At 38.8% G+C, this 16632-nt stretch overlaps 1 protein-coding gene across 1 annotated transcript in view; it reads right to left on the bottom strand.

Annotated features, from left to right (window-relative positions):
• pth2ra (parathyroid hormone 2 receptor a) overlaps positions 1–16632 on the bottom strand; it is a 73330-nt gene that overhangs the window by 43417 nt on the left and 13281 nt on the right. The window contains exons 2-5 of the mRNA XM_061053787.1: positions 14456–14561; positions 10952–11065; positions 9313–9434; positions 4647–4744 (exon numbers count right to left, since the gene is read on the bottom strand). Coding sequence (XP_060909770.1) covers positions 4647–4744; positions 9313–9434; positions 10952–11065; positions 14456–14561 — 440 coding nt within the window. The remainder of the gene's footprint in view (positions 1–4646; positions 4745–9312; positions 9435–10951; positions 11066–14455; positions 14562–16632) is intronic.

The following is a 16632-nucleotide window of genomic DNA, read 5'->3' as shown; positions in this document are numbered from 1 at the left end:
TCTGTATATTGTTTTATACATAATCTGCTCTCATAAGTCAATCAATCATTGTAGACAGAAGAGAGCATTGTCAAGTGGTCCAAAAGCTTTTTTATTACGATTTATTTTTCTTTTAAAACGCAGATATTTTTCCATGTATTTGATCACGACCATAACATAGAAACCCTTTCTTTTACTGAGCTCATTCTGTTACAATAGATAGCCAGGATACCCACGTTTTATACAGCACTGTAATAAGCTGAAATGGGCTGTGGTTTGATTATGTAAATGTACCACAGCATCATAAATCTAACAATTATTGGTTGCTGCACATAGTTTACAGTGACTGCATCTCTCATGAGAAGAAACAGAGGTAGAGAGCGAGCAAAAAGAGCTGACATTGGACGTTAAAGAGACTAAATCAAAGCAGACCTGTTTTTTTCACCATGAGGCATGTTGATGGCTCTTTGAACATTTTCCCCAATTGAACCAGAAAACGTGGTCGTCTTTTTTGAAGTGTTCCTTTTTCCGTATTCTGCTTTGATCAACATGATGACTTTGCTTCACAGAAGTAAATGCTTCCTTTTCCCAACTTTCTACTCACCTCTCACCAAATCAAACCCCCTCGTTTTTCATGAGTTATGAGTTCAAAACAAGCACAAATCACGGTATGCTTATGACATTTTGACAATATTATGTAGATGCCCAATCAATACTGAAATACTGTGAGAGTGGATAGATCTGTGGGCAATAAGTGTGTGAGTGCTGGCTGTACTGACTATGAAAGCTGCCTTCTCCTGCCTGCTGAGCCGTGCCAGCAGTGTGTACTTGTAGCAGAAAACTGTGGTAAACGTTCCAGCAGCTGAAGCTAAATCTGTTCTTCTCTATGTGGCTTTAGGCTTTGCTCGAATTAATACGACTGAATATTCAGTCAGCTAAAACATCTTAAAATGTTCCCCATGCCAATCCTCTGCACCGTCTTGCAACAACTGCGGACAGATTTAAACTATGTGGGATAGAAAGAGGTAAGGTTAAACACCTGCACAATGTTCGTCTAACAATGACATGGTGTTCACTTTAAAAATATTTTCTTTAGCTGAAGGCTGGAGATTAAAAGGACAACCTTTTTGTACCCCTCTTACATTTGAAACTGCCTTCAAATAAGTTTCAGATCACACATCAGATGACATTCATTAATAAGATAAATAGATGACCACTGTGCTGTTGTACTCTAATCAGGCTCTCCCTGAGGCCAACATCTGCTCCTCATGCTGTGGCATGTTAAGGCAGTTACTCATAGAGATTTAAAAGAGAATATTATTACACATTAACATCAGAAAATCATGTTGGGTTTCTATCTTCCCCTTAGTTTTTTCCTTCATTGGCTCTTAAGACAGGGACAGGGCTGTATGAATTTAAGTATGATCACTTCTTTTACATCACATTCATTTATGTATCTATTTATTAGATACATTTCTGACGTTGTATTTATGAATTTCTAGATTTCCTAGCTCCGGCTTCTCATTTGGCGACCTGTTCGTCTGTTGAATTGTTGTTACTGACAAGTGATTGTAACAGTCTGAATGCTCCTGATTATTGTCTTGGCTTCTTTCAATGACAGGGTAGGCTGAGAATTGGAATTGCCCTTCTGGGATTAATCAAGTTGTCTGAATCTGAATCTGAATCTGAATCAAAGTTGTGTTGTTCTGATAGAACCTTGTTTTAAGCATTTCTAATTGTGTTATATTTGGCTTTGATATTTCAAAGTCAGGGTATGTATAATACTGAATATTACAACGTATTGATAAAATATGGTTTTGAGCAGCACATACTATGACGTCATCGAATAGAAATACTTCTCTCAGAACCCCCAACTGAAACTGACTTCCAGCGTCCCTGAAGTGTTCAGGAAAAAATGTCCTTGAAAGAAAAAGCTACATTAAAAGCTAAGTTCTTGTGACAGCTTTTCTAAGTTTGCACGGCACAGCCCTGGTTCTGCAAGTGGGAAACAGGAAATGGTATAGAGCAAGCCAGCCCATGTTGGCCCCCTGACATATATACTCATATGATGATGAGTTGTCAGTATGGCTATCTTCTGCTGCCTTGCTGGTTGTTTGAAGCCTTCTCATCCTCTCTCTGCATTAAATTTAGTGTTGACGGCTTTCTAACCTCGCTGATGTTGATTCAATTAATTGTCGAGTTGTTGTTTGCATAATTATTTAATCCCAGCATTTGTCAGTCGACAGTTTGAAAAGTATAAAAAAATGCTTCAATCCTTATGACTGTTTGTATTCCTGTGGAGGAATGTCCAATTATGTTATGTATGCGTGACCCACAGTGTGCAATGACTGATAGGCCCTTGTTAACAATAGCAATTAACTTGAGTTAATTCATTTGCAGTGTACCAATTCCCACTGCTGTCATTTCCCCTCATATAGAGCCCATTAAAGAAAGAAGAGCTTCTGTTCTGTGGTCACACAGCTGCTGAGCTTTCATTGGAGCGCAGAGCAAAAAAAAAAGATAAACATGAGATAGGGAAACTGAAGGTCTGTAGAACGCTGACTGTGGTTTAATACGTGAGAGATTGACTCTCAACAGATCAATTCACCGCAGCTTCTTGCACTTGCTTTATCATACCTGCATTGGCACTGAATATGTGAATGTGGACATGATTTAGATATTCTGCTGCATTATTGTTGCTTAGCGTTTCAGTGAGCTATTTTCTAAGTCTTCATTTTCTTTTTCAAATGTTTTTTTTTACAACCATTTATACAGAATATTCCTTCGATAGAGAGACAGAACAGGAAAGGATCTGAAAAATAAAATCATCAAAATGTAAGAAGTATCGCAATTTATCTTTCCATGTTTACAAATATATGTCATAGATAATGTACTGTATCATTTTGTACAAGCCAGAAACAACAATATTGTGCAATTTCACTAATTTGCAAATAGCCAGCAAAATATTTTTCTTTTTTATTCCTAGGCTAGCCTTTAATGCTAATTTTATTTTTATTTATTTCATTATCATATTATTTTCAGACTTTTGTAGTTCATAGAGCCCAACGGATTAATGGGCTGGCCAATAATGTTGGCAAATATTAGCATAGTGACTATCAGCATCGTCTAATTTTATCTCAGATATGTGCCTGTGAGGGCACTCACTCTTTCGGCCCGGTGAGAGTGGTGAGAGAATCAGCTCCCAGCAGTCAGGTGTGTGTGACTGATTGGCTTTGATTAAGCCCAGGTGTGGGGAGTTTTCATATACCCTGGGTCTCCAGAGCTCTGTGCTGACTCATTATCTCACCTTCAGAGGTAGTGAGAGGTTCTCCCTGTGGTGTCTCAAGTGGTCTGTGTGTCTTAACACCAACTCAGAACTTTGTGTGTATTTGATGTCAATTGCGTGTTTCCCAGAGTACAACTTGGGCTGCTAGAGAGTTTGTTGGGACTTCAGCCTTTTGTGTTATCAAAGGTCTCCCAGTCAGCCTTTGCCTTTCGTGTTTTCTGGGTCTCCTGGACAATTTAAGTTTTGAGTCTGCAGTGTTTTAGTTGATCATTTTTGGTGCATTAGTTCATTTAGAAAATCTGTTGTGGCTCTATACAGTTTTGTTGTTTTTTTCCCCTCTCCAATCTGTCGCTATTGAGATTTTGTGGTTATCCTTCTGGGATAACTTTGCGACACCCCTGGGTCCGCACCTGTCCCACCCCCCAACCCCCCACTTCCTGACATGTGCCGATGAAACTATAGTTATTAATATCTACATTTCTAAATTAGTATTGCAGTGGACTGTTGTTAATCTGGCCAATAAAGGCTTTTGTACTACTGTAAAAAGAAAAAAACTTGTTTATTCTATTCTTTTTCACAAATGTTTGATTTAAGGGATAACGAAGATAAACAAAACTATATTGGCTGATATATCGTATTGGTCGATATCGGTATTGAATATTTTTCTCTCCCTAATATTAGAATAGATATCGGCCCCAAAAATCCCATACTGATCAGGCCCTAGTTTGTGCATTATTTGGTTTTACTTCTTTTTTTTAAATCAGTCCCTTGTTCCCTAATTTGTGTCCATGGTTTCATAATCATCCACATGAACCTCAATGACTCAATATTTGCATGCTGAAATGTTAAGCATTCCTTGATGTTTTTTTTTATCATTTTGAACTAAAGTGGAACCTGTTTCTTTTTTTTGTTTTTTTTTTTAGACTTGTTTTTGGGCTTTTTGTGCCTTTTTTAATGTAGAGATGGGACAGTGGATAGAGTTGGAAATCAGGGAGTGAGAGAGTGGGGAATGACACAGGTGGGATTTGAAACTGGGCCACCCGCCTGGAGGACTACAGCCTCCACACATGGGCCGCACTAACCACTGTGCCACCAGTCCCCCGAACCTGATTTAAAAGTAGTAAGTAATTGGTAATAGAGCAGAACTGTCAGGATGAAGATACACAGGATGAAACAAGATGCAGCTGTAACAGTGAAACGAGCATTCCCCTCGGAATCAGAGATGTTTCAATAGCCAATGAATCACATTAACAGTGAGCACTCACTGAACACTGACGCATTTCAGCTTTCGGTTTGTTACCTGCAACAATGATGATGGTGTTACAGTTCGGTTCTTTACAAAACGAGCCATGCATTTAAGTATCAGCCATTCCTCTCTTACCTGAAGTATCCAATGATGAAGATGGCCACGAGCAGCGAACTGAAGGACACAGCGTAGCCAACGGTGTACATGACATACAGCCGCTCAAAGAATTGTTGCTGTGAACATAGATAGAAATGCTTTTGTTTCAGGTGGAGCACACAAGATTCACAGCTGCTTTGTTACAGGATTCTGAAATGACAACAAGTAAACCCTCACGGCTGTTGTTTTCAGTGCTTCAATAATTTTCTATTTGCCATTCGACAGAAGGAGGAATAGCATATTAGCACCCAAATTATATTTAAACTGATGTTTATGCTGTTTATTCGCTGAGGAATTGATTTAGACTTTCTCATCCCAAATGGGGAAGTCTTCTTCACAGCAGTGTGCAGGTTTGACAGTAATCATCATAATATGACAGCACAGAGAAAAACAAGTTTACATTTCACAGTAAAAACATTAAGTATACGGCTGGTTCACGGAGGTCTGCTCTTTAAGGGCAGCTCAGTGCTCTGTATACCTTCGCCCAGTGGCCCGAGGAGTGAGGTGATAATTTAGTGGGTGTGTGATGTCCTGATAGCTTTACTGTTCAATGATGTGAGGTTGGATGAGGGGAGACCAATTATTTTGGCAGCAGTTGGTAATGCGTGTAAGTTTGACCTGGTTTGTGACTGTAAACATGTTTTAAAAAAAAGCACAGGAATTGGGGCGCTGGTGGCGCAGTGGTTAGTGTGTGCACCCCATGTATGGAGGCTGTGGTCTACCAAGCGGGCAGCCCAGGTTCAAATCCAGCCTGTGGCACCTTTCCCGTATGTCATTCCCCAATCTCTCTCCCTGATTTCCAGCTCTATCCACTGTCCTATCTCTCCATTAAAGGCATAAAAAGCCCCAAAAAAAATCTTAAAAAAAAAAAAAAGCACAGGAACAAAATATGATAGGCTGAATGATTATTTGATACAACAGGAGGGGAAAGTGTAGGTTGTTTTATCACAGATATGTCTTTCTGTGTTTGACTTTAAGTTTATAAAAAAAGAGCTGGATTAATAAAGTCTTAGCATGTCTATAGCAGTCTTAAGCTGTGACAGATGAGGCTTTACAAAAGCTGACAAACTGGAGACAACATCAGGAGTTTAAAAGAAAAACCTTTTGGCCTGAAATCTAAGATAACACCATTTTTAATAAGTGTTTGCCAGACTCAAAGATGCTAAGATACCTTCAACAAAAGATGAGCTAAGCTTCAGGCTGACGACTAAATCTCAAAGCTCCCAAGCCTCAACAACCATATCAGTACATGGATGAAGGTTTGTTTCTTTTGTTTTCTATTGTTTTATTTTCACTCTTGAACGGTGCAGACTAAATGCAAACCTTCAACGGTTGCAAATGTATCAAAGTACTCGCCTCCCATCGAAGCCTCATCAACCCCTCTGGAGTGCATTTTTTCGAAAACTGTCATTCTCTGGCAACGTTTAACACAACACAAACTGTGTCTGGACTGTCACAGAAGATATCTTATCGTTTTAATGTCTACATGCACCTGGAGAAAATGTAAAGCTGAGGGCTGTAATCCACAGAGGCAAAACATTATGGGGCCCTTTTACAGTGTCTATATGGGTATGTATGGAGATAAGGCGTCAGTTTTTGAACCATTATCATCAACCTTTTATTTACGTTCTCGGAGAGGTCATTGAGGGCGACCCTCATTTACAATGATGCCGAGAAAACATACATAAATGACAAACGAGTTAAACAAAATGAGAGAAATCTATCAGAAAATAAAATCAATAAAAGAGCAATAACACTAAAATCATTTAAAAGCTTGAAATTACTACAATGATAAGTCAGCAATTAAAATCAGATAAAACAATTACAGTCAGGTATTGGGCGGTTAAAAATAATATGATATTTAAGGGAGACAGGTTCTGTACCTAGCAATCCACCTTCTGGTCCTGGACAAATAAATGCTGACGGTAAAATAAATCTTTAAACTAGAGTCCGACCAATAACTTAGCCAGCTGATAATATTAGCATATCAAGTGACAATCGGTATAGGATAATTGTATTGCAAATATGTACCGATATTACTAGATTTACTCACCAGTCAAATAGCATTTCATATAAGTAGCATTGTATAACAATAGCAGTTTTCTTTTTGTTTATCACCAGCAGAGGGTGCTCTATTGATTACAACAAGCATTATCATCCTCCAGAGTGTCAAGCAGTGATGCACATGTGCAGTTACTTTCCAGTTGAGTGACCATCTTGTCATGAGTATATATCTTTTCTTTAAACTATTTGAAAACTACTTGAGGGATCAACCCAATTAGTGTGTTTATAGATATCTATCTATCTATCTCTACAGATCTAAGAGCAACTGGCCGATATATCGTATTCAATTTTTTTTTTCTCTCACTAATATCAATATTGGTATCGCCCCAAAAACTCACAAATGGGTCAGGCCCTACTTAAAACCAAAGCATCAACGAGCTTGAGTGATTTCATAAATTTTTGAAAAAATATATACAGATTTAAACATAACACCCAATTATGTGGATAATGGCCATTATGAATTAAATATATAAATTAATTAAAGCCCTGTTGTTATTATTATGGATCTCAGTGGTGCATATGCAACTAATAATAATGTCAGTATAGTTGCAGATTGAAGAAGCTGTTCTGCCATCAGCCCACACGTCACAGAATAATATAAAATGTAATAATGGCCTGTAGTTTAACTAATGTATCTTGAGTAAGATAGAAAGCATCACCCCTAAGCTCATAAGTCCTCCTGAAGCTTCAAAGTCCAAATGTAGATGCAAATAGCTCACAAGAGCTCCATCACTAGCAATCTTTTGATTTTATTTAAACAGCAGTAACATGAGTGGGTTGAATATCATAAGGGGATTAAGTTGAGTTCAGTGAGTGTGGTTTAATTGTTTTCTTTATTTAGTGTCTGAAAAAAACTACTTAAGAGAAAAAAAGTTCTGTTCCTCAGGGCAGTGAATGGTAGGTATTGGGAAATGATTAAAAATTATGAACATTTATTTGAATTGTGCCTAGTTTTTTTCCTGTCTAACACTGCAAGGCTTAGATTACTTTGCTCTAGATGTGAAAATGAAGAAATAAAAATGTTTGAGAGGGGAAGGTCACTCTTCAAATCAGCGGCTTACAACTCAAGAGGCAAGGAACTGTCAGGAGCTCACACTGTTTCATAATCAGGATTAGTGAGCAAAACAAGTATATAGACCAGATCTTTTTTACTTATTAGGACTGGCTTTTTTTTCTTTATTCATAATTTTGAAGAAGGTAGAGAAGTGTCCACTAGAGTGGACATCATGAAGTTTATCACATATCCCATGAGCTGGACAGAATAATTTTAGATTTTTTTCATTTAGAGTTATAAAGGTTTTTCCATCCATCCTTAAACAGGGGGAAAAAAAACGCTTGATTGGGCTTAAAACTACCGCCATCGATTTTGCCTGGAGGCTGCTAGAACAGCACAGCAGCAGACACTTAATGGGAGAGCAAATATTGATGGAGGACTTGCCATAGAAACACATTGATTAAAACTTTCTTAATAACTCACAATATTGTTTATGTTAAAAACAGAACTGGCAATTTACTAATTTCTCGTAAAAAAAAAAAAAACATTTTAAATTACTGAAAAAAGTACTCCGCATCAAATATTTTCAGGATTAGCACAGTCTCAGAATTACTATAAATTGCAGTAGAATATATAGCCAGCAATACATGATGTCCAGTTTAGTGGACAGGTGATCAATCATTATTTTCCCAAAACCATAAATCACTACTCAGCAATACTAGGGCTGTAGGGTGGTGCAGTGTTTAGTGCTGTTGCCTAACAACGAGGAGGTTCCTGGTTTGATTCCCCGTCGGATAGAAGCCTCTCTGTGTGGAGCTAGCATGTTCTCCCCATGCATGCATGGGTTCCAAGTACTCCAGCATCCTCCCACAGTGTGAGTGTGGCTGGTTATCTGTCTCTATATGTCAGCCTCTATTTGTCAGCCCTGTAACAAACTCCACAGAGAAAGACTTCTGTCAGACAGGGATTTGATCCAGGAACCTACTTGCAGTGAGGCAACAGCGCTAATCACTGCACCCCTGTGTAGTACTAGGAACAATTTTATTGTAATATTAATTCCCAAGTGGTGATTTTAGGTTTGGCAAACAGTCTCTGTTACCCCGAACAGGAAAAGCGGTAAAGATAATGGATGAATGGATATTGTTCCTAAGTTTCCGTCTGAACTGCAACAAAAATGTTTGGTTGAATTACTACAGCGGGCTAGTGGGTGGCAGCGTATGGAATGATTTGCTAATGTCCTCTAAAGAGGCTGATATGAAACCATTTCATCAAAACCCATGCATTTAGCAGAAAACTGCTTTTGAACAGCTGTGCACTGACCAGTACGCTTACAGGGTGAGATTATGAGAACTGTTCATTTGTTATTAATCAAGGGCTGAGGTGTGAATTTGAACCTGTACTACACTGAACAACTTTGCAAAATATGTCCTTAAAATAATTTCTGTACTGTTCGTAGACTCCACATTAATTCATGTCTGATGATATTAACAGCTTTGACTGCTACATATGCTAAGAATCTGTGGCTGCATATCTATCCATATAACAAAAAAGTATGTGAAATACATTTGGCAAGCAAGTCATACTTACTCTCCCTTCCTCACCGCTGGGCTGCAGGAAGCGCAGACACTCTGAGTAGTTGGTCCATGTTTTGTTCCAACGGTCCACAAACACCCAGGAACCGTTGACATCACACTTCCTGTAAGCATGACCTGTAACAACACACTTTGACATGATTCAAGACGTTTACAACACACAGAAATGAAAAGGTGAAACTATAGGCCCTGCAGTGCTGGTTAGGAAGCACAGGTTACTGTAATTATTCAGGCTAACTAGACCTCTGCCCAGGACTGTGTGAGTGTGCATTAGAGAATACTTGATTGATGGCTCCCTGGCCATGTCAGAAACTGTATACCAGTAATTATACTGAGTATGACGTCTCATTGAGTATGTAGTGCATTTCTTATTTATAGTATGTCATTTTGTGAATGCAGGAAATGCCCAGATTTACAGATTGAGCATAATTGTAATGAATGATACATGAGCTCACTCAAATAATATTGAAATAAGAACATAGCTGTGTATGAATTTGTTTTCGTTTCGTCATTTACATGACCCATCCCACATAGAATTATTCAGACACAATTGCTGAAAGTCATCCAGTCATCGGCAAAAAAGAGAAAAACTAATCATAGTGAGATGTAATGCCACGTGGATAGAGCTCGTTGCAAAACAAAGGTGAACCTTGAGTTGGCTTTCAGGCACTGATGTGGAGTTGACTGCTTTCTGTTGGACAAGCAGTTGCAAAACATCAGCGGTTAGCTTGTGTTGGCTTGTTAAATTATCGGTGTAATGTAATATTCTCAGGTAGCTTGCAGTGTAGGTAGAAGTAGAAAAGACACCCAAAGTCCTGCAGTGTGCTTCTTGTATCAATGAGCCTAGGAGGAGGGGCCCAATTTGAATGTTGTGTTTACGAGCTGTAAAGAACTCTAGCTTTAAGGATTAGGTAAAGCCCACTTTCTATCATTCTAACAAACCTTTCTCACAGATGACAGCTCGAACAGGGGTGGGGGGGGGGGTTTCAGGATAAAGATAGGGCTCGAAATAGTCTGACCTTATGATGACAGGTTTAGCTTTTACATTAATGCTACTGAGCTTGACACCGTATCGACAAACCAGTGGAAAAGAACACACTGGAGAGCATAAAGCTGCTGTCTTGCATGACAAAGATTATTGGCCCCATGATATACTGTAAATGTCATCACCTCCTACAGCTTGCAATAGTTAATTTTCATGATTATTACCTGCTGCACTCACACATCAGCTCACTGGCAGTCAAAGTTTGCGTTCACACATGCAGCTCATCTCATGCAGAAGATTTTTGTGTATGTGCATAATAAATGAAATATAGGACTTATCCAATGTAGCTGCTGTTGGTCTGGGTCCTGTTACACTGCATGCTGGCTCACTGTCACACTGTCTTACTGGGACTCTTGAACAGCCATCATTAATGTTATTAGTATCACCTGTGCCTCTTCTATGACGGCTCAAAGTATCTGAAAAAAGTGTTGGTGCAGGAAGTCCAGCTACCTCCCGTTGTAACTCCTCACATCTTCCACTTCAGCATAAGTATGTATCGTTTTTCAAACCGTGTGTACCATTTATTAAGAATTGCTCTCGGTCTCAATGTTATTCACTGTGCATGTGCAAAGAACTTTTGGCCTTTAACCTTTGTGGTTGAAGTCATAGATGTATGAAGGGCAGGGAACCTTGGTAACCAGTCCAGGGGTGCCGTGGGGCCAACAAATAAGACCATCCCAGTCAGGAGGGCAGATGTCATCCACTGAGAGAAGAAGAACAGTGAGAAGATGTCAGGATCAGGAGATATGGTGATACTTCAGCTTTAGTGTCATTGACTAAGGTCTGTTCACTCTTCTTTGCGATTTGAGACCACAACTGGAGGTGCCTTACAGGCGGACAAAACGGAAAATAGTGATCTTCATGTTACTGTTGATTTCCGGAAATGTACAGCCTAATCCTGGGCCTGCTGATATTACAAGTTGTAATATGGAGGGAGCCCCAGGATTTTATACTCCTGCTGATTTTAAAGCACAGACTGGACTTGGTTTTATTCATTTGAATGTGCGCAGTTTAATCTCTAAATTTGATATGATGCGTATTTGGGCACATTCAACTGATGCAGATGTTATTGTTTTATCTGAATCATGGTTGAGTAAATCGGTTATGGACAAAGACATTGGTATTGAAGGTTATAATGTCTTTAGGACTGATCAACCTCTGTCTTTTATGTCTGTAACTCTTTGTTGTGCTGCTGCCCCTCTTGGCCAGGACACTCTTGCAAATGAAGTTCTTAATCTCAATGAGGTTCTCCTGGTTAAATGAATTTAAATAAAAATTTATGAACGCCAACTTTTCTCACTTTAAATCCGATAGGTTGCTGATGAACTTAAAATGATGCAATTTAGTGAATGTCAAGTGTGATAGTACACAAATGATTTCTAATCAGTATGTTAATGTCAAATGCATTTGTTATCACATTGCCTTCCATCTTAATTTGAATTGTGCCATAACAACCCCTGACATTCACCTCTAGTTAGAAAGCAAATCTGTGTTTTGACTTGCTGATAAACAGTATTGTTTATACAATTAACCAACAGTAAAGAAAAAAACTACTTCTACTATGACCACGTTTTGCAAAGGCCAGCAAGAAACTGTTACACCTTTGAAGGCCAGGTTGTATAAGTGAAGACCTAGTAATAGGATGTGCTGTCATAGTGCTCAACTCAGCTGAAAAGCTGAAAGGTACGTGTGAAATAAGAGCTCCAACTCTACTGACTTTCTCATCTCCACACAGCCGGCTAATTAAGGCTCCAATGTGAATGTCAGACTGTTATTTCTTTACAGCTATAAACGGACCACGGGGTGCACGGAGTACGTGGAAATTTGGGAGTCATTGTTGGTTGTGTCCTTTGACTGATATGATCTTTGCGTTTGTGTGCTGCAGAAGAGGAACCTGCTGTAAACCAGTTTTAACTGAGCCTGTTTAACTGTGACTTTTAATCATCTCCTGTATAATAACATTTAATGAATAAAGTAAGAGAAATAGATTATGTAATGTTTACTCTTAAAATGTCACGATTCTCTTTCTGCTGCTAGAGTGAAGAAGGAAAGAATCTACCAGCCTGCAAGTGGCTCTTCACTCTCAAGGACAGCTCAGCTCAAAAGACAGTTCAATTGTGCTCAAATGCCAAAACAAAGCATGTAAGCTTTCTTTAAAAATGTTGAGAAAATACTTTTAACCCGTATTCAATCCAATCCAGCTTTATTTATAGAGCAGATTTTAACTACAGCGGTGTTCACCAAAGTGCTATACTGTCCACGATTTAAAAAAAGAATAACAAAAAGAAATTTAAAAAGTATATATCTTCAATAGAAAAGTCACAACATAAAAATGATAACAGGCAGGTGACATGTGACAGTGTGGAGCAATACATGTAAATACAGGTAATTACTGACAGGACTCCTGGAGAATAAAATCTGTGGGCACAAGGGCTGCAAAGTGTAAGGTTTCATAGAAATGCTCAGGTCAGGAGAACTGGGGAGTGGCAGGAAATGAAACGAGACATAAAAAAAAAAAACTACAAAATAAAACAGGAAAGACTAGATTCAGGAATATAACATACCAAGGGCAAGAGGTTGGTCAAGAGATGACGCAAAAAGGCAAGAATTACAAAATACAACAGGAAACACTAAATACACACACAGGAACATTCAGAAACACATGGAAGGAAAAGACAAAATAAACATAAAACATAAAGAACTACCAAAAATGCATTCTAAATATAACTAAACTAGAACACCTGACAGTCTGCCAGTGGGTGAGTTAGGTCCACAGTGTATGTCCCCACACACTGACCTGATCAGAGAGAACTGTCTACATCTAGAACTAGTAAACCCACGTTTTCAGAACTAGACATTTTTGTAAACTGGGTGCTGTAGCAGGATGAGCAGATAAAAGTAGTACTTTCATAAGTTGGGGATTAAAGTTGGACTTTGAGTGTTACTTCAGATATTGAAATTGAAAAGTTGGAAGTGCATCTTTCCACACATTTCTCTATTGTTTGCTATTTGACTAAATTGACAAGGTGGCACCTGCGAGCAATACAAAGTCAGACAAGTGCGATGATTTGTTTTCCCCTCAGGGTGAGTGGAACATAATTGCACTCTGGTGTTTTCACAAGCTTGAACTGTCTGTTGCAATGTCTAGCACAGGCTGCTGTAAACATTTTCTTTTTAAAAATAAGAAGAGGACCGAGAAAAGATTGAAGCCTTTTTTTCCCAGTTACTTTTTAACTTTTTCCAACAATAACGAGAAACAGCACTTTACATTTGTGTTGGTTAACCATGGACTCAGAAACGTGCTCGGACTCACTCACAGTCAATTTCACTGACTTACAGAGCGGCAGAAGTACAAACTCTCTTGGCAGAAGAATATTCTATTTCATTTGTGAGGCTTCATGAATTTAAGTGTTACTGCCTTAATACTTTGGGATTCTGTCACAACTTCACTGTAGTTTTTGTTGGATGCATTTTGTGGGATTTTAGAGGGATTGCAGGCCTGTGAGATTTAGAAAAAAAAATCAAACATCAAACACAAACATTTGTATGTGACCTTGAGGTTTGTGGAGAGGTGTGACTGAGTCGCAAAATAACAAATCAAATTTTACTCAGAAATTTGACACCCTGTCTATTTTTTCACTCCGTAGTTGGACGCCATCAGAGTTAAAGCTGACATTAACAACTCTGTCCTTTAATACCATTTGGATAACTTCATACTCCAGCATTAAACAGCCCATTTTAACCAAGAAAGTGTTTTAGTTGGCTAAGAAAACTTGTTTACATCATTCTTAAGGCCCCTCCTCTTAATACTTCTTTGTTTTTGTTCAAATTGAAATTATTCATACCAAAGATGTAATGAAGTTGCCTTTTATTTAAACGATCAATGCCCTTACTTAATGGGCTGTTAAACAAATCAAAGTAACTGAACCATAACCTTAACTTCCAACAAGCCCTATCATTAATATCATATAACAATTTTTTGTACATTTTATGCTATTTCAGCACTCTGAATGACAATCAATCCATGGAAAAAACGCAGATTAGAGAGAAAACAGCAGGGTTGTGTAGCATTTCACAAACACAAGCGTTTTACCTGTGGACCCTGGTTCAATGTTGGAGAGGTTCTGGTAGCATTGCAGTTGTATTTCATAAAGGATGTACATCTGCTCCTGTGCAGAGAGAGGACCATCAGACCCCATCTGTGAAAAACAACAAACAAGAACAGCGGTGTAACCAAGCACAACTTGTCACACAAATCAATGCGGCGTCTACAGCTCAGCAGGCTGTTAACTGTATCAAAGAGGTCTCAAAATGACTATCACAACAAGAAGGTGATTCAGAGGGCAGTGTGAAATTGCTTAATGAGTCTACACAACTGGCTGCAGGCTACGCTGAAGAGAATGTCATTCAGTCTGCTAAAACACTTTGAACCAGACTGTGCTAACGTCACAAGCTGCTCTGCTGCTGCTCACTGGGACTAAACCGAGCTGATAGGTGCTGAGCAAGCGGAAGGGTCTGTGGTGTGCAGGAATTTGAAAACTCAGGGCCTGATTCACAAAAGGATTGCTCACCGTTTGTGCCCACTAAATCTGCACAGATGAGACAAAAACACACTTTTTAATTCACAAACAACACGCAACGGTCAAGTCTTTAAATTTTACTTCGACATCACACTATTCTCATGAGAATCAGGTGTTAAATCATTCTGGGGCAGCAGGGACTGTACATGTGGAAATAATAGAGCTCAGTCAGGAAGGGAGCACAGAGTACAGCTCTGCACAGCAAAGAGAGGAGATTACTGCAATTAGACCCAAAACAAATGCAAACTGCACAATAGAAGTGCAAATGTATTGGTGTTTTGCACTTGAATATCATTAGGGAAATATGCATTCTGAATTGGAATTTGAGACCTGCTGGTGCCTTCTGATCTTTTCTGTTAGTCATAAGCAATGGAATGTAAAAGAAACACCATTATCCATATCTGTCTGTCTCTCCTTTAATTCATATGTTTCAAGGCTGCTTTGAACAAACCAGTTATCAAGGCTGACAACTGCGTACTTCTAACAGAGGAGAAAACTCAGACTGTGGCCATTAAACCTACGGAAATAATTTTCTCAAAGAATGTTTAAAGTTTTAAATTAATCACTTTGATGCTCACAAGCATTCAGTGTCTTGGAGCTTTGCTGCCATTTGGACATGTTTAAAGGAGGCAATTCGATTCCATTAGGGGCAAACTGCAAATAAGCCTAAGTAGTGGCACAGAGTCCAATTTACCAAACACCAGCCCTCATTGCCACAGGCAGTCAAAATTAATATTATTACTCTCTGGTTGGTATAAACCATGTTCCTGTGCCAACAATTTAACTTTTAAGTGTCATCAAAAATATTAAACTATCGGCAAATACAGTCTGTTTTGACAATATTGTGATAATCAGGGTTGGATCAGTCTGGAGCAGTGCGAGACTTAAACCCAGACGCAAGAGATCACTTTTTCCAGATTAGCGGAGAAAGGTCAGGCCATTACTCATGATGGGGGTGAAAGAGTCACTTTATCTGGACAGCCTGGTCTTGCACCCTTCAGGAAGGAAGCCATATAAAGGAACCAATAACTGGTATCACATCTAACATTCCCCTCCCAGCTCACCGGGTTTATGTGGATAGAACTGAACACAGAATGAGAGCCTGGCTCCACCAGCAAGTTGAGTTGTGGAAAGCTGTTCTTTGCAATCCGGAAACAACAAGCTCAAAATATACTGAGCTGCAAAACGCTATGGTTACGTGTCATCTGTAATATCACAAGTGCATTACTGCCTCTGTGAATCAGACCTTTAATCATGGCAGATAGAAAGTTCAAGATGTGCAGTGCAGTGCAGTGCTGTCGTCAATTAATTCCCTGCTACATTTTTCTGTTCTTCAAGCCCAGAGCAATCAAAGACTGGACTAACACACAGCAGATACTGTGCATTACTGCTACAGAAGTCACAAGCTAAATAATTCACAACAAATTACACAATTGACATCTGTACACACCAGTATTTTACCCTCATAAAGGTATTTGTTTTATTTATTGAAAACCAACATATGTTTCTGGAACAAAATGCAGAATACATCATATTTGTTAGTAAATACACTGTCATAGCATTTTTTTCGAATGAGAGTAAGCCATGAAAACAAAGACACAGCAAATTAAAAAAACAAGGAGCTAAAATCAGGACAAGAACCGTGAAGTGTGAACCGTCTCCAAGGTTTGAAAACATCTAAATACATTAA

This window comes from Labrus mixtus, chromosome 13 (genome assembly GCF_963584025.1).
Source record: "Labrus mixtus chromosome 13, fLabMix1.1, whole genome shotgun sequence".
Classification (NCBI taxonomy): Eukaryota; Metazoa; Chordata; class Actinopteri; order Labriformes; family Labridae; genus Labrus; species Labrus mixtus.
Note: the sequence above shows the minus strand (reverse complement) of the source record. Positions and strands in the feature narration are given on the sequence as shown.